The 24,399-nt window shown below is 40.3% G+C and overlaps 1 protein-coding gene across 3 annotated transcripts in view; it reads left to right on the top strand.

Moving 5' to 3' along the window:
* Window positions 1-23,582, top strand: part of SMAD5 (SMAD family member 5) — a 68,509-nt gene extending 44,927 nt beyond the window's left edge. For 2 of the 3 annotated variants that reach the window (XM_069199221.1, XM_069199223.1), the window contains exons 6-7: window positions 717-973; window positions 21,023-23,578. In XM_069199221.1, the coding sequence (XP_069055322.1) occupies window positions 717-973; window positions 21,023-21,166 (401 nt within the window). In that variant the 3' untranslated portion in view covers window positions 21,167-23,578. Of the gene's footprint in view, window positions 1-716; window positions 974-21,022 lie in introns of all 3 variants that reach the window. The other variant, XM_069199224.1, reaches the window with a different exon arrangement.
* Window positions 23,583-24,399: the final 817 nt, after the last annotated feature.

Here is a 24,399-nt window from a genome sequence, read left to right as displayed (position 1 = left end):
TTTACACATTAACTCCTAAGTTGAGCCTGCCTGCTTTGAGCCAAGCCACCAGAGTGTGTGCACAGGTAAATTTATGGTGTGTAACTGGCTTACCCTGTCTAAGATTGTGGTTCCTGCTTTGACAAGGTGCATACCTCTACCAACTAGAGCCCCAGTTTCTAACAGTATTGTACCACTGTTCTTCTAAAAGTTTCTACCATTCTTTTCACCTGGTATCGCCACACAGTTTTGCTCCTAAGTGCATTTATCTGCTACTGTTTTATGTGCGTTCCAAACTCTCCTCTCTGAAGCTGTTTGAATGCTGAATTTTGAAGAATTGTAGAGATATCTGCAACAGAGAAACACCTTAGTTATTTATACATACAGATTGGAAGAGCATTTAAATCTGCCTTGTTTGTATTCCGCCAAAGGTTGACCAAGAGGTAGATATTTGACTTCAACTGAATATTTTCAAAGGAGAGTGCTTAAAGCTGGTGCATCGGAAATTTTGGTTTTCTGAAAGAAGAAAATAAATAATTATTTAAGCTGTGCTGATGAAATAATACTGCTTTTTTTATTGCTTTATTTTTTTTAATTTGATGAAACAGCTATCCAGTATTCAGCCAGGTGTACAGCAAACACATGGTGTTTTTGTGTCCACTGATAGAGAATTATTATGCTTATAGTTATGTTGTAGCGTGTTGTTAAATGCTTTAACTCAGTTTTTTGTCTTGAAGGTGTCCACCTTTATTATGTTGGAGGAGAGGTATACGCTGAATGCCTTAGTGACAGTAGCATATTTGTTCAAAGCAGGAACTGTAACTTTCATCATGGCTTTCATCCTACAACTGTGTGCAAGATTCCAAGCGGGTGCAGTCTAAAGATTTTCAACAACCAAGAGTTTGCTCAGCTTTTAGCTCAGTCTGTCAATCATGGATTTGAAGCAGTCTATGAACTCACCAAAATGTGCACAATTAGAATGAGCTTTGTAAAGGTAAATACATTATTCTTCCTTTTTTTTTTTTTTTTTTTTTTGTTGTTCTTTTTTGTTTACTTTTTTTTTTTTTTTACTTCTTAGAACAAGTGCTAAAATGTGTGCGCAGTCTCTAAAATAATTTTTGTCTTATCATTAACTGAAAATGCTATTTACTTTGAGTGAGACAATGTTCCTGGCCTTTCTCGTTGATTGACTTCACTGAAGCGGTCATATTGGAGGATTAGAAGTTTAGTTTGCCTTCTACATGTTTGCTTCAAAATATTGTATAATCCTAAATATGTGGTAAAAATCTCTTAATTTGCATTTTTCATATCCAAGTGATTCCACCATGTGGATTGAGTATTTATTGCACCGTAATTTACAGATGTTGCCTTTTTAACCGATATTTACTATTGATCTATTTTGACACGTTTTACCCAGCAAAATCTGTCAGATTAAAACTACTGTAGTTTGTTTATTACAACTAAATTCTGATTTCCAGTGCCTCCACAAACTCCTCTTTGAGCAGGGATAGAAATGTATCCCTCAATGCTGAATCAACACATTAGTGTCAGTCTCTATTAAAAGTAGGACAAAGGAGTGGCTACTGTCTAGTAGATTTCATGAACATAAACATTTTGAAATACTGCTTTTTGGACTCTGTGTCTTTCTAAATATCTAGCATGCACGCAAGGCATAAAAGTAATACTGAGCCTGTATGTGTACATTCTAGCCATACACGCTTTTGACTTAACTGTCAGTTACTTTCTGAAAATGTGTTGTACATATATTGTTTTGATGAACCATTTGTTCAAGGAATGAAGCAGCCCACACTGTTCACGTGAACAGTATTATTTTTAGATGGATGCATTTAAAGGTATGTATAATCCGTTAATGTATGTGAAGCTGCACAAATAGGGGAACAATAACTACATTTTATACATTCGTAAAGTGTGGATTTGTGGTACAGGGGACTTCCAAGTGGAGTTTAGTTGTTGCAGTCCGAGACATGAGTCCGAGTCACAGGCGTATTGATCCTAGTTATAGCAAGGTTCACGAAGGCAATCTTAAAAGAAGATGGTTGGTGAAGGTTCTTGGTGGTTCATAGCTCAGCAGGGAGTACATTCCAGTGTAAGGGTCCTTTTAAGGGTCAGCATGTTGAAATTCTATGTGATAAATTACAGTTTGGGGTGAGAAGGTTATAGTGAGCAACAGGTAAATCTTTGTATTGGGTAAATTGAGGCAGTACTGTGAAAGGCTTTGAAGAGCAGGATAACTATCCAACCTGAAGACGATAGAGGGTGATGATTTTGTGTCTATTATATTGAAGAGTGTTCATATAGCAACATTTATGACATTTATCTAGTGGAAAAAAAAAAAAACCCGGGGCAAACCAACCAGGTGGCTGTTATAGTTGTCATTGTTACTCATGAAGTGTGCTGACTAAGGCTTTGGCTGTTTTGACAAGAAGGTGAATGTGGATTTATATATGGTTATTTTTAGGTCACTTGTGAACGTATGACCTCTTGTATTCTTTTAAGCATACTTCTTCTGTGGGCTTCCAGCTATTTCATTTGTTAATTTCAGTGTCGTTTAAAAATCCTTGTTTGCTAGTGGTCAGTCGTGCCTCCTTGTCCCTCCTTCTTTTGTGTGGGAACAGGGACCAACTACTGTATAATTACGCTTTGTTCTGTTTATGTGGTCGGAAGGGAACACTTCTTTTTACTTTGTTTCCTTCTCCGGTCCAGGGAGCTTTCCTTTTTATTTGCAGAGCATTCTTCCTCTGAGCTTAGCTGTAAACAAGACTATAAATCAGGCTGTTATCTTGGTCACATTTGGTCTTAGTGGGCTCGCTGCACCCTCTCTCAGCTTCCTGGCTCCCTCTCTTCCTTGGCTTTTATTTTCTTTACCAAGGGTGCCTGCCTGTGTGCTGAGAGCAACGGTGGAGGATCAGTTGCTTATAGCCTCCGTTCTTACAGTGTGCTTTTCCAGTACTGGGAGCTCGGGCGCAGCTCCATCATTGCACCTCAGTTTACACACTCCAAGCCCCTCAGCTGTACCAGTGTCAGAACCCCACACACGCCATCTGCCAGAGCACCTCCGTTCTTACAGTCGGTACACTCTGCTATTCCAGTACTAGGAACTCTGGCGCAGCTCCATTAATGCACCTCAGTTCTACCCCGGCGAGGTCACTTCCTTCCCTATACTGGGACCATGCTCACATACAGTTCCATTACAGCATCCCAATTTTAATATTCAGTCCCACTGCCAAGCCAACACTGGACCCAAAAGAACAAAACACAGATCAGCCAGTGCACCTCAAGTCTAAAATCCAACACCATTGTTGATGGGAACTACCACAGCTCTGGCAGAATCCATCAATTCTAACTTTCAGTGCACATTCCTTTTCAGTACTAAGGGTCAAACACACACGCCCTTCAGGGCCTTACTCACAGCTTCACCCGGGCACCTCGAGGCTAACACTAGGCAACACTGGCACGCCAATGCTATGTTCCACACATAGCTCCATTAACATACCTTACTTCTGACTTTGTGTGTCCCTTATTATTCCAGTACTGCATCCCACATACAACTCTGTCAGTGTACCTCAACTCTAACCTGCAGCACCCCATTATTCCAATACCAGGAATTACATGGCACACTGTTTCTCATTCTTCACCCGCTGCCTTTCTCTTATTCCAGCACTGGGCTGGGACACAACTCTTTCTATATCCCCAGTTCTGATCTGAAGCACCCCAATATTGTTTTATTGTGGTTCACATACACCTCTGCTAATGCACCTTCTGCAGTGCTTCCTGCTGTTCCACACTCTGACTTCTGTTTGAGGATGTGGAATGTATTCTTAGCTGCCATTTTTATTTGGGAGGGTCTGTTTCACCCATCTCACTCTGTTCTTTCCTTTACTCTGTTTACTCTATCCCACACATTTCTCTTTCCACCTCTTAAAATACACACATTAACAGTTTCACTCTTTCAACTGATTATTTCTACTCCTCTCCCTTTTTTTTAAATTTCCCTCTTCCTCTTGCTACCTCCTCTTTCAAAGTCACAAAAACTTGGTTGTTTCTTTCTGTTCCTCTCTTTTTTTTTCTACATCAGGTATTCATTCTTTTACAATTTTTTTCTCTTCCCTTCATTCTTTCTTTGCCTTTTTAGGGTCGAGCCTGCGTTGCATGCGCTCGCGCATGCGTATCGCAGCAAGACGCTTTAGTTATTAGAAAAGGGCTCAGAGCCCTGTCGACATCATGTCAGTGTTTTTCATTGGTTTGTGAGCTTGCCTATTAAAATCCGCTTGCTTTCATTAGTCGAAGGCATGCACACGTCATGCCTTTTCCGGTGGCTAGCCCTCCTCGAGCGCATCGGCCAAGTACAGAAAACATGTGAGGCTCGCTGTTTTCTGTCCGGCTCGTGGACTACTTTTTCTCTATTTTACTAGCGCGATTTTTCGGGTTACGTACATAAATGCACTTTTGCCGATAGGTGAAAAGTCGAGTTAGGAGTTTACAGCGCTGTCAGCTCTAACATGAGCAAACGCGGGACCCGTTGCATTGCAAATGCTTGTTTTAATTTGCTCTTTCCTTTGACTTGGTATTCCTCCTTTCACTTTTTTATTTTTTAAGATCTTCCTTCCTTCCTTTCTCTGTTTTTTTTTTTTTTTTTTTCTGTCAATTCATGTTTTACTGTAAATCCCTATTTTTCCCGTCTGTATGTGGAAGCCACAAGTTACTTCTCGGGACCCGAAATGTCAATGTGGTTTTCCCATTCTGTGTCTGTGGGAAATCTGTCAGTACATGCATGCCCTGGTTCTTTCATGCTTCTTTCTCTCACATCTTTTTCTTCTGTAATGTTCATTTTTCTGTTTCTTTCCACACTTCTTTCATTATTTTTTTACTCTGTATCTTTTGTTCGCTAGCTTCCTTCCCTTTTTACTTTTGTCTCAAACGTTTGCTCTTTCTTCTCTTAGTTGTTTCATTTACTTGTTTTTTCTTTCCCTTCTTTATTTGTTTGCGACCCCTTCTCTTTCTTCCTTTTGTCTGTTGTATTTCTTTCGCTTCTTTTGGTGCCCCATCGGCTTTCTCCTGAGGGCTAGTTATCAATAGAGCAAAAGGTGCAGTGGCACCGGGGCCCAGAGACAAATGGACCTCACTCAACTATAATTACTGCTGTATTTTCCTACCGATATTAAGGTCAACCATTTTCCTTCCTACTCCAGGGCGCATGACACCGTTACTGCGTCACTTGTCTTCTCCATCTTTATTTCCGACTCCCTCTTTCCCTTCACCCGCCAATCCATCCCACATTATATTTTTGTTATAGTATTTTGAGCATTACACTCTAATGCCAAAAGTTTATTTCTGATAAAGGTTTATATGATAATAGTATATGTTTTAAGATAGAGGAAGAAGGTAAATGAAATTGCATTAGTTAAATGCTGAGCCACTGGAAATATGGTAGGAAACGACAAAATTATGAGGCAGGGTTGACCAGTTTATGTGGCAAGAAAAGTCCAGTAATGGATTTGCAATGCCGATAGCTCCAACTAAAGAAAATGCAACACCTATTGCATTGCAAATGCTTGTTCAAGATGTGGCCTTTGTTACTGTATAGGAGCTCATGCCGTATGGTTCCAGTGTTTTGGGCTGAGAGGGGTAGAGTTAAGTTGGAGACGAGTTGAAGGGAGAAGGCTGATCAAGGGTTGCCGTAGATGTTGGGAAATAAAATAGTTCTGTATTTGATACATTTTAATGGAGCTAGCAGCAGGTCCTCCAACATTCCACTACAGTTTGACAGTCTTAAATTGGAGACTCCTGATTATGGGAGAAAGACATTAAAGGTGACGAAAACCTAAGTATCGTATACATAGAAGTGATATACGAGACAAATAAGGCAGTCCCTTAAGGATTTGGTATGGAAAGAGAACTGGACCAATGATACAGAGTTTTGGGGGGGGTTGTCTAGAAAGATACCAACCACCAAGTTAGGGAAGTAGATAGAGAGCATAAAAAACACCAGGAGACGTAGTAATACCGAGCAGGTGGATGAAAAGCTTTTTAGTGCTAATCCGGAAAGGATTCAGTGGAGCTTATTGTTGTTAAGTTGAAGTGATTGAACATGTCAGAAGCTACAGAGATAGGGGAAATGGGTGTAACCGTAACGTTTCAGCGTTTAAATCGCAGAACATTTATCATAATGTTTCCCATGATGCTGCGTGGTATATGAGGTGCCTTTACTTTGAAAGGCAGCACATTGGGAATTTTTACTTAGTATGTAGGTGTTTATTATTTTTATTTTCAGTTTTTTTTACATTGGATTTATATGTGGGTATGTTTTGCATTTTAATTGTTTTTATTGGTCACGTAATTATATAGTTTGTTTTGGTGGATTTAGTATATGGTTATATTATAGTTATGTTCTTGGTTTTAGGGTCGGGTATTTTTTTTTGGGTTGCAGGTATGTTATTTTTATTTTTAGAGTTCAGGGGCAGGTTTTTAGAGAAGGATTATTAAGGTTATTGGAGTTTGGGTAGTGGTAAAAAATAGGTCTTTCAAATTATCAGAGTGTTTACCCAGGCACTTTCAGTGGAAATAGTAGTTGATAGTCTCTTAACAGTACTCTTTCACCCCTTTTAATTTTGATTTTCAAGGACCTTTTTTAAATGTTAAACTTCCAGTTTTCAGTGATGTCATTTTTGGGTGGATGTTGGAGTGTACAGACTGGCTGAAATACTTCCAGACCTTCATTTCTCGATTTCTAAAGGAACATTTGAGTCATATAACTAAATTATTTCCAATGGGTTTTTAAACTACATCAAATTTTAATTAGATTAGAAAGTATTCAAGGGGTTTTGTTTTTTGGGAGTTGGTACTACTTAAGAAGGTAATCTTTAGTCCTGTTTGTTCTGAGGTTTCCTGGAGTAGTTTTTAAAAATAGCATTTGTCGGGTTTTGGTTGGTTTTGTCACTGGAGGTTAGATTTGTTTACCATGAATGCTCTTGAAATATTATGGAATTTAGGTGAGCTTTAATAATACCTCCTTCTCTTTGAAGAAAAAAACAGCCAAAAGAAAGCTTAAAAATTGTCTTTTTTTTTTTTTTTTACCGCAACATACATTCATAGTGGCATTTTTCATTCTGCCATGTTATGCATTGTTAGGTCTTAGTGCTTGTGGTTGGTTTACAGTATTTGCCGGTTTAGGAGGTTATGTAAATTCACAGAAGTAGGAAATTAATTAGTTTAATGTTAATAGAATACATGCACCTTTTTCAAGGTTGGTCTACACCTGAAAACATGCCAAAGTTTTGCACTTGTTTACCTTAGCTGTGCATTCATGTCTTTTGTCGTGTTTTCAATTTTAAATTGTAAAGTATCTGAAAAAGATTGCAGTTCTCTCATTTCTTGAAAACATTGTTCTTTTTATCAGGGTGTGAGCAGGGAAAGAAGTGTGCTCCTACTCGGCAGGGGCTTTGAAAATGCTCTGTTAGCTGAGAGAGAACTTCTGTGTCCCTGCCCGCTATCTTGCCAAAGACCATGCGCAGCTGAGATTGGCTGTCCCCAGGGAGTCGTTTGCAGGGCCTGGCCTCCAGCCGTGCAAGGCACTGAGGTTACTTGCCTGCGAGTGGTTGGCCATAGACCTGGCCCTGTACCCAGCCCACTAGGCCATGCGCGGCAGCATGTTGGCTTTCCGTATGGTAATACAATATCACCTTATGTTAAAAATAACCCTAGAAATTCACTGAAAAACCAAGGATTAAAGTGATGAAAATTTAGGGAAAACATAGGGCCTGGTTTAGAGTTTGGCAGATGGGGTTACTGCGTCACAAATCCCAAATTTGATGGATATCCTATCTGTCGTATTAAGATCCTTCACAGGATTTCCGTCACACTTGTTAGAGATAAGTATAACAGTTTTTTTGAGTTTAAAACAATACATTGTCACTAAAATATTTTCCCAACTATAACATCACTTTACCTAGGTAGTTATAGTTAGGACCAAGTTTCTAGAGAAAGAGCATTTTTTGTTTTGTTTTTTGCTAATATCTTTGGATTCCGTTGGATGAATTGTCATGAAATTTTCCAAGATAATACGACGCTCACTTCAGCTACAGTCTGGAAAGTTTCTAGGTGATCCATCAAGCGGGGGCCAAGAAAAAGGGCAGGTCCCAAAATGTGTTATCGCTGTTCATTTTTACATAGGGATTTTTAACAGCGATAGCACCAAAACCACTGGACAGAATTACACTAAATTTGGCAGAAAGGTTGTTCTTGGTCCAGAAAGATCCCTTTTTGTTATTTGGTGTAAATCCATTCATTAGTTTTCGAGAAATAAAAGGAAGCCCCTGGGACCACCACTTCCTAAGGCATATGTTAAAAAAATAGAAAGTTTCGGACCTCCTGCAGCCCCAGGGACCACCACCTCCTATTCTCGTCAGGGGGTGGCTGTGTGGCCCCCCCTCGAGGAGCCCCAGAAGGCCCTGGGGTGATTTTTCCTGTGGCTTGGCTGCAGCAAGTCACAGCAAACACTCCGCTTTCTGAAAGCGGAACCTTTAAAAAAGCGGAATTTTCATCTCTGGTCCCTGCACACAATAAATTAGTTGGTTTGCACTGTATTGACTGAAATTGTGTAGGAAAATTGTCTGGTAGCACCTGGAGGGATTATGCCCCTTCTGGCAACACTATTGACGGATCACTGCAGCGACATAATAATTAAACACTGATATGGTTTTATCAGGCGCTGGAACAACTTGAAAATGCATAGAAGCAGCGCACCTTTAATAACACGAGGGTTAGTGCTCAAGGACATACTCCTGCCAGAACACTTGCCCAAGGGGTCGTTGCCCTAAATGTAAAAAAAAAAAAAAAATCCCTACCGCCTGGTGAGGTGTTTTAGGGGACATGACATGAATGGGTGGTAATGCTCTTTTAGGGTTCAAAGATGAGTACAGTTTAGGAGTGGTGCAGGATTTTGAGGGATCAGGGAGGTGTGGGATTTAGGCCTAAATAAAGATTTTTTACAATTCAGGAATAAAAAGAGTTAGGGGCAGTGGGGGAATTTTAGAGGTTATGAGGAGAAAGGGCTCTAAGAGCTCAGAACAAAACGTGCAAAAGAAGGTATTTACCACAGCCAATGAATACCTCACTCTGATGTGTCACCTTTTTCCTTTGTGCAGTAAATGCACCATCCCTTTTACCCACTCGAGGTTGGTGCACAAGTCTTCTTGACCAGAACATACATTTCATTAAGTCAAAGATTTCCTTTTCTTTAGTGGACTGACACGGATGCAAACAGCATTTGTGTACAGTTTATGTAGCCTGCTACTAACTTTTGTAAACCGCGCTATAGTGCTTTACTACTAAAGTGCTGTTGAACTAGAGGAAGTGCATTTCCTGGATTTATTCCTCGACACAGTAATTTATAAGATTTCTCCATACTTGCATCCTACTAAATGCTGTTTGTACATTTCTTCTCTGCTTTGACTTGAATTCCAATAGTGTTGGTATGGTGTAGCTGATTAGCACTCCCCTATGTACTCCCCACTGTCTAAGGTATGGAGTTCCACTCTCTTCTGTGAAACTCTGCCACGTACTGCTCCGTGGGTCTCTGTCTACTTTTGGATGCAGAGGGTGTCTTATTAGGAGTTCTCTTCTAATATCGCACTGGTTACTTTTTAATATCTGTGCTACAGCCACATAACTGCATTGTTCCACAGGCCCTGAGGGCAGTGAAAGAATTGTATTCAAATACTTCAAGAAAATGATAGGGCACCGACTTTAGAAGTGTGGCCCGTTAAGTGGTTAGTGGACAGTGACAACTTTTATGAAACACTTCACTGTGCCTGCTGTGTTCTACTGAGGAATTTTTTCATAGTTGTTGAGCATTGCTTTTTTTAGTCGCATCTGCTACAGCACATGCACTGAAAGCACTCTCGCTTGTGAGAGATATTGTATACAACAAAGGACTTGCTGCCCACCCATTGCATAACATTGATTGGCGGCATTGTCACTCTTATTTGCTGTCTTCTAATTGACCAGCGCTTGCTGGCTTCACTTCCTCTTCTTTCAGCTGGAACATAGTCCAAATACTGATAGCCTCAGCTTGATTGCTGCCCTTCCGCTAATTGCTTTGTGATTGAGGTACTTGTATTTTTTTCTTCTTCCCTGCCGTCCTTGTTGACCCTCATGCTATATGTAGCTGTCTTTTACTAATTCACACACTTCAAAGAAGCCCTTTTCTTCTTTGTAATGTATGTTAGTGACAGCAGATGTACTCAACTTCCAAATATAGTTTTACTAAGACATGGACATGGGCACAATTGCTTTCTTTATGTGATAGGAGTTTTTGCAAATTGCATTTTTTTTTCTTTTTCATGCATGGGGAAGATTAACTGATTTGCTTAGAATCACTGGTTTTGGCCCAGGCCTAACAAGTGTTGGCAAAGTTAATAGGTCTTGCCTTTGAGACTATGGCTGTTCCTGCTGTGCAACATGGACATTATCAATTTTGGCAATGATGTGTAGCCATGCTATATAGTAGCATTTTGCTGTGTAGAATGCCTAAGAATAATAGGAATAAAAAGACTGATGCATCCAGCACTACTGCACTTTAAAAAACAACAGTGCATTAGCCCTGGCTGCATCATAGTGCCTTTTTTAGGTTAGTTTCAGCAACACCGCAAAGAATCTGCCCTACTGTACAGCTGGACAACAAAACGTTGTGAAAGCCAATATGTCTCAAAGGCAAAATGTATTGGCTTCGCCAATTGTTGTTTCTGCTACTGTAAGAGATATACATTAAAGGTGTGAAATAATTGAGCCTCTAGTCTTGCAATAGAATCTGCTGTTGATTCCGTATTTTATTTTCTATTTATACAATTATTCCATTCCCATGCACAAATCAATGTTAAACACACACACACACACACACACACACTGAAAGGAATTCCTGGAATGCAACTCTTAGTTCGAGAAATACATTTATTTAATCACTCTGCAAGGTTTGTATTAAAAAAAAAAAAAAGTCAGTAGAGCCAAAAATGCACGTTTAAAATGTGCCCTATAATGAAACTAAAACATGTACAAAAAATCTTCATTCTGTGAACAGCAAAGATATATATATATATATATCAAAAACAAAGTTGTCCTCATGTGAAAGCGCACTCCCAACAGGTTATATAAACGGGAAGAAAAAGCAAAGCCAGCAACTCACAGTGAATTCTTCAAGCAGTTTCATTATTCCAGGCCTTAAGTTATAAAATCATCCCTGGACACGTGTTTCAAGGTCAATCCTTTCTTCAGCAGAGAAAAATATAAAAGTGTTTCACCCTCGTAGGTGCAGCCAGTGCTGGAAGTGTTCCAGGCATTTCGTTCTTACTGAAAAGACCGGCCTAGCTTCAGCTTGTCTAATTACAGGCACCTGATTAGTCTCTTTGAATACCAGTCCGCCCCAGTGGGCCTCTCAAGTGAGTAACAGTGCATGCTGGTTGTGGTGGTCCTGCAATTTTATCATTTTGCCCCAAGTGGGTTGCTGGAGCCAAACGAAATAATGAACCAAAGTGCAAAACCTTTGTAGGCGAATCCAAAGTAAAATTGTCAGATTTGCTGTGAATATCCCAACCTGACTGCTCTTATGTGACAATCCATTTTTAGTCACACAGACCTGCTTCGATGTGCAGTGGTGCTGCTTTCCCGTCTGGACAGGCCGGTTAATTATCAAAAACGAAGTTGTCCTCATGTGAAAGCGCACTCCCAACAGGTAATATAAACGGGAAGAAAAAGCAAAGCCAGCAACTCACAGTGAATTCTTTAAGCAGTTTCATTATTCCTGGCCTTAAGTTATAAAATCATCTCTGGACACGTGTTTCAAGGTCAATCCTTTCTTCAGCAGAGAAAAATATAAAAGCGTTTCACCCTCGTAGGTGCAGCCAGTGCTGGAAGTGTTCCAGGCATTTCTTTCTTACTGAAAAGACCGGCCTGGCTTCAGCTTGTCTAATTACAGGCACCTGATTAGTCTCTTTGAATACCAGTCCGCCCCAGTGGGCCTCTCAAGTGAGTAACAGTGCATGCTGGTTGTGGTGGTCCTGCAATTTTATCATTTTGCCCCAAGTGGGTTGCTGGAGCCAAACGAAATAATGAACCAAAGTGCAAAACCTTTGTAGGCGAATCCAAAGTAAAATTGTCAGATTTGCTGTGAATATCCCAACCTGACTGCTCTTATGTGACAATCCATTTTTAGTCACACAGACCTGCTTCGATGTGCAGTGGTGCTGCTTTCCCGACTGGACAGGCCGGTTAATTATCAAAAAAGAAGTTGTCCTCATGTGAAAGCGCACTCCCAACAGGTTATATAAACGGGAAGAAAAAGCAAAGCCAGCAACTCACAGTGAATTCTTTAAGCAGTTTCATTATTCCAGTCCCTAAGTTATAAAATCATCTCTGGACACGTTTCAAGGTCAATCCTTTCTCCAGCAGAGAAAAATATAAAAGTGTTTCACCCTCGTAGGTGCAGCCAGTGCTGGAAGTGTTCCAGGCATTTCTTTCTTACTGAAAAGACCGGCCTGGCTTCAGCTTGTCTAATTACAGGCACCTGATTAGTCTCTTTGAATACCAGTCCGCCCCAGTGGGCCTCTCAAGTGAGTAACAGTGCATGCTGGTTGTGGTGGTCCTGCAATTTTATCATTTTATCATTGCAGGACCACCACAACCAGCATGCACTGCTCACTTGAGAGGCCCACTGGGGCAGACTGGTATTTAAAGAGACTAATCAGGTGCCTTTAATTAGACAAGCTGAATCCATGCTGGTCTTTTCATTAAGAAAGAAATGCCTGGAACACTTCCAGCACTGGCTGCACCTATGAGGGTGAAACACTTTTATATTTTTCTCTGCTGAAGAAAGGATTGACCTAGAAACACGTGTCCAGAGATGATTTTATAACTTAAGGCCTGGAATAATGAAACTGCTTAAAGAATTCACTGTGAGTTGCTGGCTTTGCTTTTTCTTCCTGTTTATATAACCTGTTGGGAGTGCGCTTTCACATGAGGACAACTTCGTTTTTGATATATATATATTTATATGTTCGATGGCATATGTAGCTGCAGATACACATGCTATGTATTGCTACCGCCATCTAGTGTTCGTCTCAGAGTGTTACAAGTTGTTTTTATTCAAAGAAGTCTTTTCGTAGTCATGGGATCGAGTGACTCCTCCTCTCGATTCTACTGCGAATGGGCATCGACTCCTTTGTTAGATTGTTTTATTTCTGCTGTCTAGTTCGGACGTGTTTCCTCTCGCTCCGAGATTTTAGATTCGGAAATTTTAGATAACTTTCTTTGACCGTCGCTATTGTTTTGATCACGTTTTCATCTATAGTCGAGCCGATAGTACTGTTGAAAACCAGATTTCGCCATTTTGGGCGCGAGCGCCCAACTTGGGCCTACCACATCGAAGCCTGATGGATCGGACTCTATTCTGATTCGGTCCTCGATGCCACGCAAAATTTCCATACACACACCAACAGACATATGTTGTCTCCCTCCTGATCACCGAGAAGAAGATTGTGAGGCTCCAAGAAGACACTGCGTGACCGTAGAGCCAGGAGACTGGAAATGGCGTCAAAGAGTACAGAATATATCGACACCGTTGAGGAAGAACAGGTGCAGGCGGCAGTTTCCATTCAGGACACTGACTCCAAAGAGGACTCTGAGGAAGATAGCCAACTCATCACTGCGGATCAGCATGTGAGTACGACTGCCCGTATGCCCACTCCTAAAAATCATCAAAGGCCTTGGGTGCACCACTGCCAGAGAGCCATGGTTCAACCAGAAAGAAAATACTCGGCGACCGACCTTCGGGCCACAACAACTTCGATACCGGAGTCGAGCAGATCCACCAAAAGCTCAACATCCTGCCTCTGAACCTATACAGGGCGTATTTTCAGGCCTGAGAAGATTGCAAACTTCGGAGCCGAAAAAGTATTCTTACACAGAAGAACAAGGAATTTTGAGCCGATTAAAGCGGAGCTCCAAACTATATGATGAACAGTCCTCTAAATCACCAAAACAATCAGAATACACTTCTGAGGACACTTACATTCAACCTATTCTGGAAATTATGGATGAAAGACAGTCAAGGATCCATAAAGAGACTGGGAGGATTATTGCTGCACCTCATCCACAAACAAAAAAAAGTTGGCTTTTCAGGAACATCTCGATACTGCTCCACCACTAGCAAAAATCTTTTAAAAGGAAGGAGAAGCCATTACCCTTGCATACTTCTCACCCACATTAACCACAACTTTCTTTTTCACCACCACCTGTTAGTCCACCACCATTGCCTTCACCAACTCACTCACAATTATTCCCATGGTGATACAATTGATCCTTGGGATCTGTATGATCCAGATCCCATACCAACGAATGATCCAGACCTATATCCTTCAAAACTTTCGCCACCAGAGGATACAATTGCATATACACAGGTCATCTCTAGGGCAGCTGCGTATCATGGGGTACTCATGCATACTGAGCCTTTAGAAGAGGATTTCCTTTTTAATACGCTATCTTCCACACACTCACGTTACCAGTGCCTACCAATGCTACCTGGCATGATCAATCATGCAGACGAAATATTTAAGGAATCTGTTAAAGCTAGGGTTTTAACACCACGCATAGGTAAGAAATATAAGCTTGTACCTACAGATCCTGCTTACATTACACATAAGTTACCTCCAGACTCAGTGGTTGTCATTGCTGCCAGAAAAGGTGCTAATAGTCAGTCGTCAGGAGATGCCCCTCCCCCTGACAAGGAAAGCAGGAAGTTTGATGCTGCTGGCAAGAGGGTAGCTACACAGGCAGCTAACCAATGGCGCATTGCCAATTCTCAAGCTTTGCTAGCAAGGTATGACAGAGCACACTGGGACGAGATGCAGGAACTATTACAACACCTGCCAAAAGAAATTCAGAAGTGGACTCAACAAATTGTTGAAGGTCAGGCAATAAGTAATAACCAAATAAGGTCTGCTCTTGATGCTGCAGATACAGCAGCTAGAAGTATAAATAATGCCGTAACCATACACAGACCTGCATGGTTACATTCTTCTGGATTCAAACCAGAAATACAGCAGGGAGTACTAAATATGCCTTTCAACAAGAAACACCTGTTTGGTCCTGAGGTTGATACCACAATAGAGAAACTCAGGAAAGATTCAGACACTGCTAAAGCAATATGAGCCCTATTCACAACGCCTCACAGAGGCTCCTTTCATAAGCAGCAATTTAGAGGAGGATTCAAACCTCAATCTACAGAAGCTTCTACCTCCCAACCTAAACAAGGTCAAGAACAACAGTACCAGAGAGGGGGATCTAGAGGCTCTTATAGAGGCCAACACTTCAGAGCCAGAGGAAAATTCCAGCCTCACAAAACGTCACTACAAGTAACTTCATAAGCATGCCACAACCCCACACAATCTTGTGGGGACAGACTGCAGCACTTCCACTCCCAATGGCAAAATAGCACCACAGACCAATGGGTACTTTAAATTATCCGCCATGGTTATTGCTTAGAATTGATTTCCACCCCTCCAAATATTCCTCCTCGTTATCACAGGCTGTCCTCAGAGCACAACGTTCTGTTACAAGAACAAGTGCAATCGCTACTACTAAAAGAGGCAATAGAATTAGTTCCAAAATCTCAAAACGGAACAGGGGTATACTCACTATACTTTCTCATTCCCAAAAAGAATGCTACTCTCAGACCCATTCTAGATCTCAGACCACTAAATCTATATATCCTGTCAGAACACTTTCACATGGTTACTCTGCAGGACGTCATTCCACTACTACAAAAATAAGATTACATGACTGCATTAGAACTCAAAGATACGTATTTTCATATTTCCATCCATCCAGCTCACAGAAAATACCTAAGGTTTGTGATAGCGGGAAAACACTACCAATGCAAAGTTCTGTCATTCGGCATAACAACAGCTCCAAGAGTATTTTAAAAATGCCTAGCGGTAGTAGCAGCTTACCTAAGAAGACAGCACATACATGTCTTTCCTTATCTAGACGATTGGCTAATAAAGTCAAGCAATATTATACAATGTCAACAACACACTCAATACACACTAGAAACCCTACATACCGTATTTATCGGCGTATAACACGCACTTTTTCTCCCTGAAAATAGGGGGCAAATGATGTGTGCGTGTTATACGCCGATAAAATGTAATGGGTTTTTTTTCTGAAATTTCCTCTTAAAATGAGGTGCGTGTTATACGCCGGTGCGTGTTATACGCCGATAAATACGGTACATTAGGGTTCACTCTCAATTACCAAAAATCACGTTTTCAGCCAGCACCGGTTCAACCTTACCTAGGTGCTATTCTCAATACACAAAAAACCTTAACCCTACCCAAATACACAAAGGATACAAGCTTTTCAAAATCTCATACCATAAATGCAGCCAAATCAACAATATACAGTAAGATTTTATCATGAAACTATTGGAAATGATGGCATCCTGCGTAGCAATAGTACCACATACAAAACTAAATATGAGAACATTACAACAGTGCCGCTCACAATGGTCTCAAGCACAGGGTCAATTGCAAGATCTAGTTTTGTTAGACCGCCAAACACACAAGTCCCTTCAATGGTGGAATCTTAGCAATTTAATGAAGGGGTGGTCATTTCAGGACCCTGTGCCTCAGACCACAATAACAACAGATTCATCAATGATTGGTTGGGGAGGCCATCTCAGCAACCTTACCATACAAGGGGAATGGGATTCAAAACAGTTAAATTATCACATAAACCATTTAGAATTATTAGCTATGTCCCTTGCCCTAAAAGCGTTTCAACCACTTCTCAAACACAAGACTGTCTTGATAAAAACAGACAATATGACAACCATGTATTATCTAAAGAAACAAGGTGGGACACATTCATCTCAACTGTCCCTTCTAGCCCAAACAATATGGAAATGGGCATTTCACAATCACAATCACTTACTAGCAGAATACACTCCAGGAATACTCAATCAGCAAGCGGATCTCCTAAGCAGAACACACCAATAGATACACGAATGAGAGATTCACTCTTAGGTACTTCAAAAGTACTTCCAAAAGTGGGGGACACCAGAGCTAGACCTATTTGCAACAAGCAAAAACGCAAAATGCCAAAACTTCGCATCCAGGCAGCCACACCCTCTGTCCAAGGGCAATGCTCTATAGATCAACTGGTCAGGGATATTTGCTTAAGCTTTTCCCCCCTCTCCCACTACTTCCATTTCTGGTCAACAAACTGTGTCAAACCTCTCTCACCATGATAGTCATAGCCCCCACATGGTCACGACAACATTGTTACAAAACAATCCTAGACCTGTCAGTAGTACCTCACTGCAAACTTCCAAACAGACCGGATTTGTTAACACAAAACAAAGGACAAATCAGACATCCCAATCCCAGCGCTCTCAATTTCGCGATTTGGCTCCTGAAGTCATAGAATTTGGGTACTTGCACTTCCATTAGAATTCATGAAAATTCTCAAACTAGCATGCAAGCCTACAACTAGACAATGCTATGCTAACAAGTGGAAAAAGTTTTTTTTATTACTGTCAATCTAAAAATACTGACCAACTTACAGCATCAATACAAGATATTGTATGCTACCTACTTCATTTACAACCGTCAAATTTAGCTTTCTCATCTATTAACATTCATCTTACTGCCATATCAGCACACTAGCAGACTATTCAACATACCTCTCTCTTTAGGGTTCCAGTTATTAAAGCCTTCATGGAAGGACTAAAACGTATTATGCCACTGAGAACACCACGAGTTCCTGCTTGGAATCTGAATATTGTACTCACAAGACTAAAGGGCCCACCTTTTGAATCCATGTATTCGTGTGAGATTAAATTTCTAACTTGGAAAGTTGCTTTCTTAGTAGCTATTACTTCATTAAGAAGAGTTAGTGAAATACAGGCAGGCATTCACTCTCGAGGAACCTTTGTTCCAAGTACATAAGCATAAAGTTGTATTTAGAATTAATCCATAATTTTTGCCAAAGGTTCTATCGCCTTTTCACATAAACCACACATTGGAATTGCCAGTCTTCTTCCCACAGCCAGATTCAACTGAAGAAAGAACTCTTCTCACTCTTGACCATAAAACAGCTCTAATATATTATGTGGATGGAACAAAAGAGTTTAGAAAAACTAAACAGCTTATCATTGCCTATCAACAACCACATAAAGGTAACCCTATCTCTAAACAAGGATTAGCTAGATGGATTGTTAAATGTATTCAAACATGTTACATTAAGGCAAAACTAAAACTTTTAATAACACCTAAAGCTCATTCCACTAGGAAAAAAGGTGCTTCTATGGCATTTTTAGGAATCATACCAATGGCAGACATATGCAAAGCTGCCACATGGTCCATGCCACATACATTTACAAAGCATTACTGTGTGGATGTATTTTCAAAGCAACAGGCCAATGTTGGTCAAGCTCTACTAAAAACATTATTTCAAACAACTCCAACTCCTACAGGCTATCCACCACATTTTTTTGGGGAGAGCAACTGATTTTTAGTCTATGCATAACGTGTATCTGCAGCTACACATGCCATTGAACGGAAAATGTAATTTGCCTAGTGTACATCTGTTGGTGGGATGTAGTGTTGCAGATTCACATGCACTCTCTCTCTCTCCTCCCCTGAAGCCTGTAGTTGTTGCAGTTTGTTATTTGTACATATGTATATACATTTACATTTGCATGGGCATCTATTTTACTTATTCTTTTAATAGCACATTTACATTCTTTCATTCTATCACTCCTTCCTACACCCTTTTGTGGGAAAACAATCTAACAAAGGATTCGATGCCCATGCGCAGTATGACTGAGAGGAGGAGTCACTCGATCCCGTGACTCTGAGAATACTTCTTCGAAGAAAAACAACTTGTAACACTCCGAGCCCAACACTAGATGGCAGAAGCAATGCATAGCATGTTAATCTGCAGCACTACATGCCATGAACAGATGTACACTAGGTAAGTGACATGGTCCATATATATATATATATATATATATATATATATATATACACACACACACACAATGCAAAGCTGATGATAGGAATTAAAAATTCATCATCATTGGGCACAGTTGCTTCATCTTTTTCCCGTCAGCAGTAAGCCGTTGACCCCAGATCAACTGTGAAGAGAAAGAGAGAGATCTACCCTCACGGGAAGGATGACAGGCATTGGCGTACCGACCCTGTCAGAGGTCTCTGAATCACTTCACCATCAATCTTTGGTCCCTTATATACCTTAAACAGTTTAGATGAGATTTCTAGAAAACCCCTCCCACTCCACAAGTTGTTGTTCAAAAATGCTGGCTTCTTCAGGTCAGTTTTTAAATAAACATGTTGGAACTGGCCAGGATCCTAAGGTACTCTTCCAAAAACCAAACTGTTCCCTGCCGTACCATAAACCTCATCCTATTACATTATCTTCCTGTCTCCCCCATGTTATGCTTTAGCCCTTGATGAGAAAAAACACGCAGACACGTGGAGTAAAAACATGAACGAAAACATGTTGTGCATGGAAAAATACTTGCAGTTTTAACGTGGTGGTGAAGCTAAGGCTAAGCTGAATACAAAATGGAGTCGATATCTGGTGGCCGCTAATGTGACGGTGGACAGCTAAGCGAAGGGCAATGTGGAGTCTGTGATCAGAACACAAATGTCATTACATTGAGCCCCACCACATTAGAAGCATATCATCACATAACCCCAGTAATAATTATTTGTAAAAATATTTTCCTTGCAAAAGGATATCACATTTTTATTGCATTAACAGTTTTATATAAATTCACACATATAATTGGAATGCCAAATTAGGCCTCCAATCTTCTATAATGCTCACCGTTGTTTGTATTTGCATGAAAACGTTCTGCACCCATGTTACATAGATTACTTATTCATTTAGCAGTTTTATATAGCATGGGCTAAACATAAAACTGTGACAGATCACATAGTGAGGATAGTGAGGAAAGTTTTGTATCATTGTTAACATAGTTACTGTTTTGTTACAAACTTTTCAGCTGCATTTTATTGTTAAGCTTATTTATTTTATTACGTTTTAAAACAGTGGTATATAGCAGTTAAACTCAGCAAATATTGAAATGTTCTTTTCACTGTATGTTGCACGTATGGAAAATCTTTATATTTCAGAGCTTTATTTTCTAACATTTGCTGACAAACATTGCTGATAACCTGGAGCATCCCATATTTAGGGCCTCATTATGACCCTGGCGATTGTGCCACGGTCAGACCGCTAGTTTACCTCCACAGGAGAGACTGGCAGTCCTAATCCTTCAGGGCAGCGCTGCAAGCAGCGCCACCATTGGGATTACGACCCCCGCTCTCTGCCAGCTTTTACATGGTGGTAGCACTGCATGTAAAGGCTGGCGGATATGGGGTGCAGGCGGCACCAAGGGGACCCCTGCACTACCCATCCACTTGGCATGGGCAGCGCAGGGGGCCCTCATGGCCAGCCCCATCGTGTTGTTGACCTACGCACTGCGACATTGCCGACGGCTCAATTATGAGCTGGGGTCAATGTTGTAGGCTGTTTCCTGCCGGGCCAGTGGGGAACTCGTAATGTTCCCTGCGGGAAGGCGCCCGTACTGGTGGCAACCTGACCGTGAGAGTTTGATGGATGGCCTTTTCCATCAGCCAAACTCATAATGAACACCTTAGTCTTTAACTATTTTGCGTCTCTTCCAGTTAACTGTGAGTTTCTTTCACATGTTCTGGACATCTGATGTGCTACTGAGGAAATTTTCAGTCATTCCAAAAAGATTTGGTTCACCCATTAGCAAAGATGCCAAGTTTTATCTATGTCTCCTTCTGAAAAGCATGGAGTCTCATCGAATAGAAAATAACTTTTGGCACACATCTCTGTTGTGGGTATTTTCTTAGTGTTTGTTTGCTGTTGACATGGATCTCACTGGTTTGTAACTTAAATTGTATTGCATTTTTTGTAGGGCTGGGGAGCAGAATATCATCGACAAGATGTAACAAGTACACCTTGCTGGATAGAAATTCATCTCCATGGCCCTCTGCAGTGGTTGGATAAAGTACTCACACAAATGGGCTCTCCACTTAATGCAATCACATCAGTTTCGTAGTTTTTTTGTGTAAGGGAGAACAAACGTTTTTGATACAGATGTGCTTAATGTTAATCATTTAAAAGCAGATGGTCTGAACTAATTGAAATCTTGGATTCAGTTGTCTGCTGTTCTCCATTTATGTGTTGACCAGTTATTATGGTATATAATTTTCTTTTTTAAATACCAATGCATACTATTTGTGTAACACTACAAAGACATTTACATTTTCCTACACATAATTCGGAAAACTTACAGAAGAGTATTTTTCAAAACTATGTTTTAATAGGTTTTGTCTTAACTCGAAAATTATTTTTTTAGTATTTAGGCTTTGACAGCCGAAAAGTAACAAGTATTTATCTGTTTACTTTCAAAAGCTATAGTACTCTGTTTGCAGAAGAAGGCTACTCCTAACTCAAAGTACAGCTTATGTAAGCTTTATTTGACTAAGATTTATAGAGAGTATATCAGTATTGGCATTTGTTACAGTCTGTTACCGTTTTGCTTTTAACGGATTACAGTGTGTTTTGTAAGCTTGTTCACTTGTTGCCTATGCCTGTAATTACTAATTGGCTTTGACACATACACTTACGAACATTATATCTTTTATGTATATATTTTTTTAAGTTTAGCCATGTGTTTTATTTGAAATACCTCAACTTGTTATACCTTTGTGAACAGTACTCTTAAAACATACTTATCTTCTTTCCTTTAATCTATTGGAATGAGATCTTGCAAAGATTAATAAATATTCATAAACAATACCAAAAATGCAGAAGATTATCAAGTTCTTCCTGGTGGGTTTAATCTTGGATGCATAACCATTCTATTTCCGTTTTAAATTGCCATTCCTTATTGTGTTTTGGGGGCGATTGCAATTAATTTATGATGCCAGCTGTGGTCTTTAATTTTTGATGTGTCATTTTGGCATGACATTTTGTTTTTAGCATCTCGCATCATTTTTTTCAGGTTTTGCTTCAACCACATTATTTGTCTGGAATGTCTCCTGTATTCACCTGAAGCAGATACATATGGATTTCAGTTTTCTCTCTGTCCACAGCAGTGTTGCTGTGGTATTGAAAAGCCAGTATGCATCTAATTCGGGTGTAAAATAGCCACCCCTAGAAGCCTTGCAGATAATCTTATAACCCATATGTTTTTTTCTGGGTAGAATGATAAATGTGTCTGGGAGAATGAAAGCAAGTTAGTTTTCTCGTAGTAAACAATTGTGCCATCTATAACCTTGAATTCTTATGCTCATGTGGAATAGTGCGATAACCTTTTCATAGATGTTGGACTTGGTAGCTTGTGATGTGGCTCACTGTGTTTGTGGAGAATGCTTTTGTTCACACTCTGGTCATCTTAAATGCAGGGGCTAAAGTGTTTATTATCTGAAAGTCCACAACCTTCCTTTTTAGATTCATGTGAAAGGAAAAAGTAGTTATTAAAAAAATATATATATATTTTTTGCAAGAATGAACCAAAAAGAGACAGGTGGAAATGCTTGAATCCGTCCCACACGTGTAATGATTATTAGCAAGATTCTATTCCATCATATTTAGTTTCCCTATGTGATTACATACAAGGACCATCGGTATAATACTCTGTCTTGACCCTGCTGCTAAAGGGACAGTTCAGCTCAAACTTATAAGTCTTGTTCCTTCTGTACTGGAAGACAAGTGACTCCAGTTGTGATTCAGCTAAATTAGTATGCTTTCAGGTTGGAAAGCTTGAGCTCCAATTGCACTAGAGTTTGGGGTCCACATATGTGGATACCCAAACCACTTAGGGTGTCTCACTGAGGCAGCAAAGGTATGAGAAAAATCTGTTTTATTGTGTGCTCATCAACAGTCAGATAAGAGAAACATTACATATACCAGTTGACAGCACAGCAAAGAGGAATGTGTGTCCTGTAATTGTACCAGAGTGTGATTAGTCGACCACATTTCTGAGAGGCTAAATGGGGTTACATATAAGAGCATGAGGTCATGAAGGAGAGCCGAGGGGGCTTTCAATTAGTCCACAAATAGATGCCCATTTAGCTGCTTCTTGGGGGTATAAGTGGGAGGCATCCACCCAGTACAGCATACAGCATGGGACAATGTGTCAGCCTACATGAGCCACTGACTAAATTCACATTAAGTGACCACATTTTGCTCTCTCAGAAGGAGCATATCCACACACAAGGTTGTTTCCTTCAGTACCATCGTTTTTGTTTTACTTAATGTTATTCCTTTAGTGTGGGTGTCTTCGTATTTAGAAGCTGATGTGATAGCTGGATGCATTCTACTCTCGCTTCACCTTGCTTTTGATGCGAGCATGGGGCACATTCCAGCTTTACCAGTGCGTGTTTCCTGCTAATGCTGTTGTACATTCCTCTTGGAGTGGCCTTTGTTAATCTGACTGCATAAAAGATTGTGTCCGTTTGTAACTGTCCTTCATAAAGTGATCATCTTTTTTAGTATGCCCTCAATAAAAGGCTTTTAACTGCACTCCAGTATGTCATGCGGGGATGGATTTTGGTTGATGATTTAGTCTGTATCTCCTGCTAATATTTCTTTCAGTGCTTTTGTATGATGTGCCAGTGGGTCTTAAACGAACACATTTTATGAATACCAAAAATCCTGCTGGATTCCAAAATAACCAGGGAGCACACCAAGTAGAGTCCCATTCAGACTCACAAATAAACCTGTTACGACAAAGAGGTGAGCAATTGTACAGCTCCTCTTCCATCCTCAAGTGAGCTTGTTTGACTCATTTCTGGTGTCACTTGGATATATCACAATGAGGTTCCCATTGGACCTCATACATGACATTTATCCCATTGTCCTGGTATTTGTGCACAATTGTGTGGATCCTATGCAGCGGAGATGTGTGCCTTTCGAAATGCTTGTGGAGTCCTTCTTGTATTAAAATATAATTGTTAACATCATTTGATGTTCTCCTCTATATGTCCTTGTTTGGAGGCACAACTGAGTATAGACTGCAGCACTTATTTCAGTTATTTTGCCAGGAGTGGGTTACCTTCTGTACTAAAGAACCATTTGCACTATTACATAGGGCTACCCATTTTAGGAGATTAAAGGAATTCATCTTAGTTTTCTTCTGCAGCGTCTTTCAGACTTCTTCATAACTCATGAAATGTCTATTGTTTTTCAAACCCCAGTTTGCATACTGAAGGATCTCTCTACACTCAAGCTGCCAGGAAGGTTCTTAATATCTTTGAGCACACATTTTGTATGAAATACCACCAA

This window comes from Pleurodeles waltl, chromosome 7 (assembly GCF_031143425.1).
Source record: "Pleurodeles waltl isolate 20211129_DDA chromosome 7, aPleWal1.hap1.20221129, whole genome shotgun sequence".
Taxonomy (NCBI): Eukaryota; Metazoa; Chordata; class Amphibia; order Caudata; family Salamandridae; genus Pleurodeles; species Pleurodeles waltl.
The sequence above is the reverse complement of the archived record's forward strand: the minus strand, read 5'-3'. Positions and strand labels throughout refer to the sequence as shown.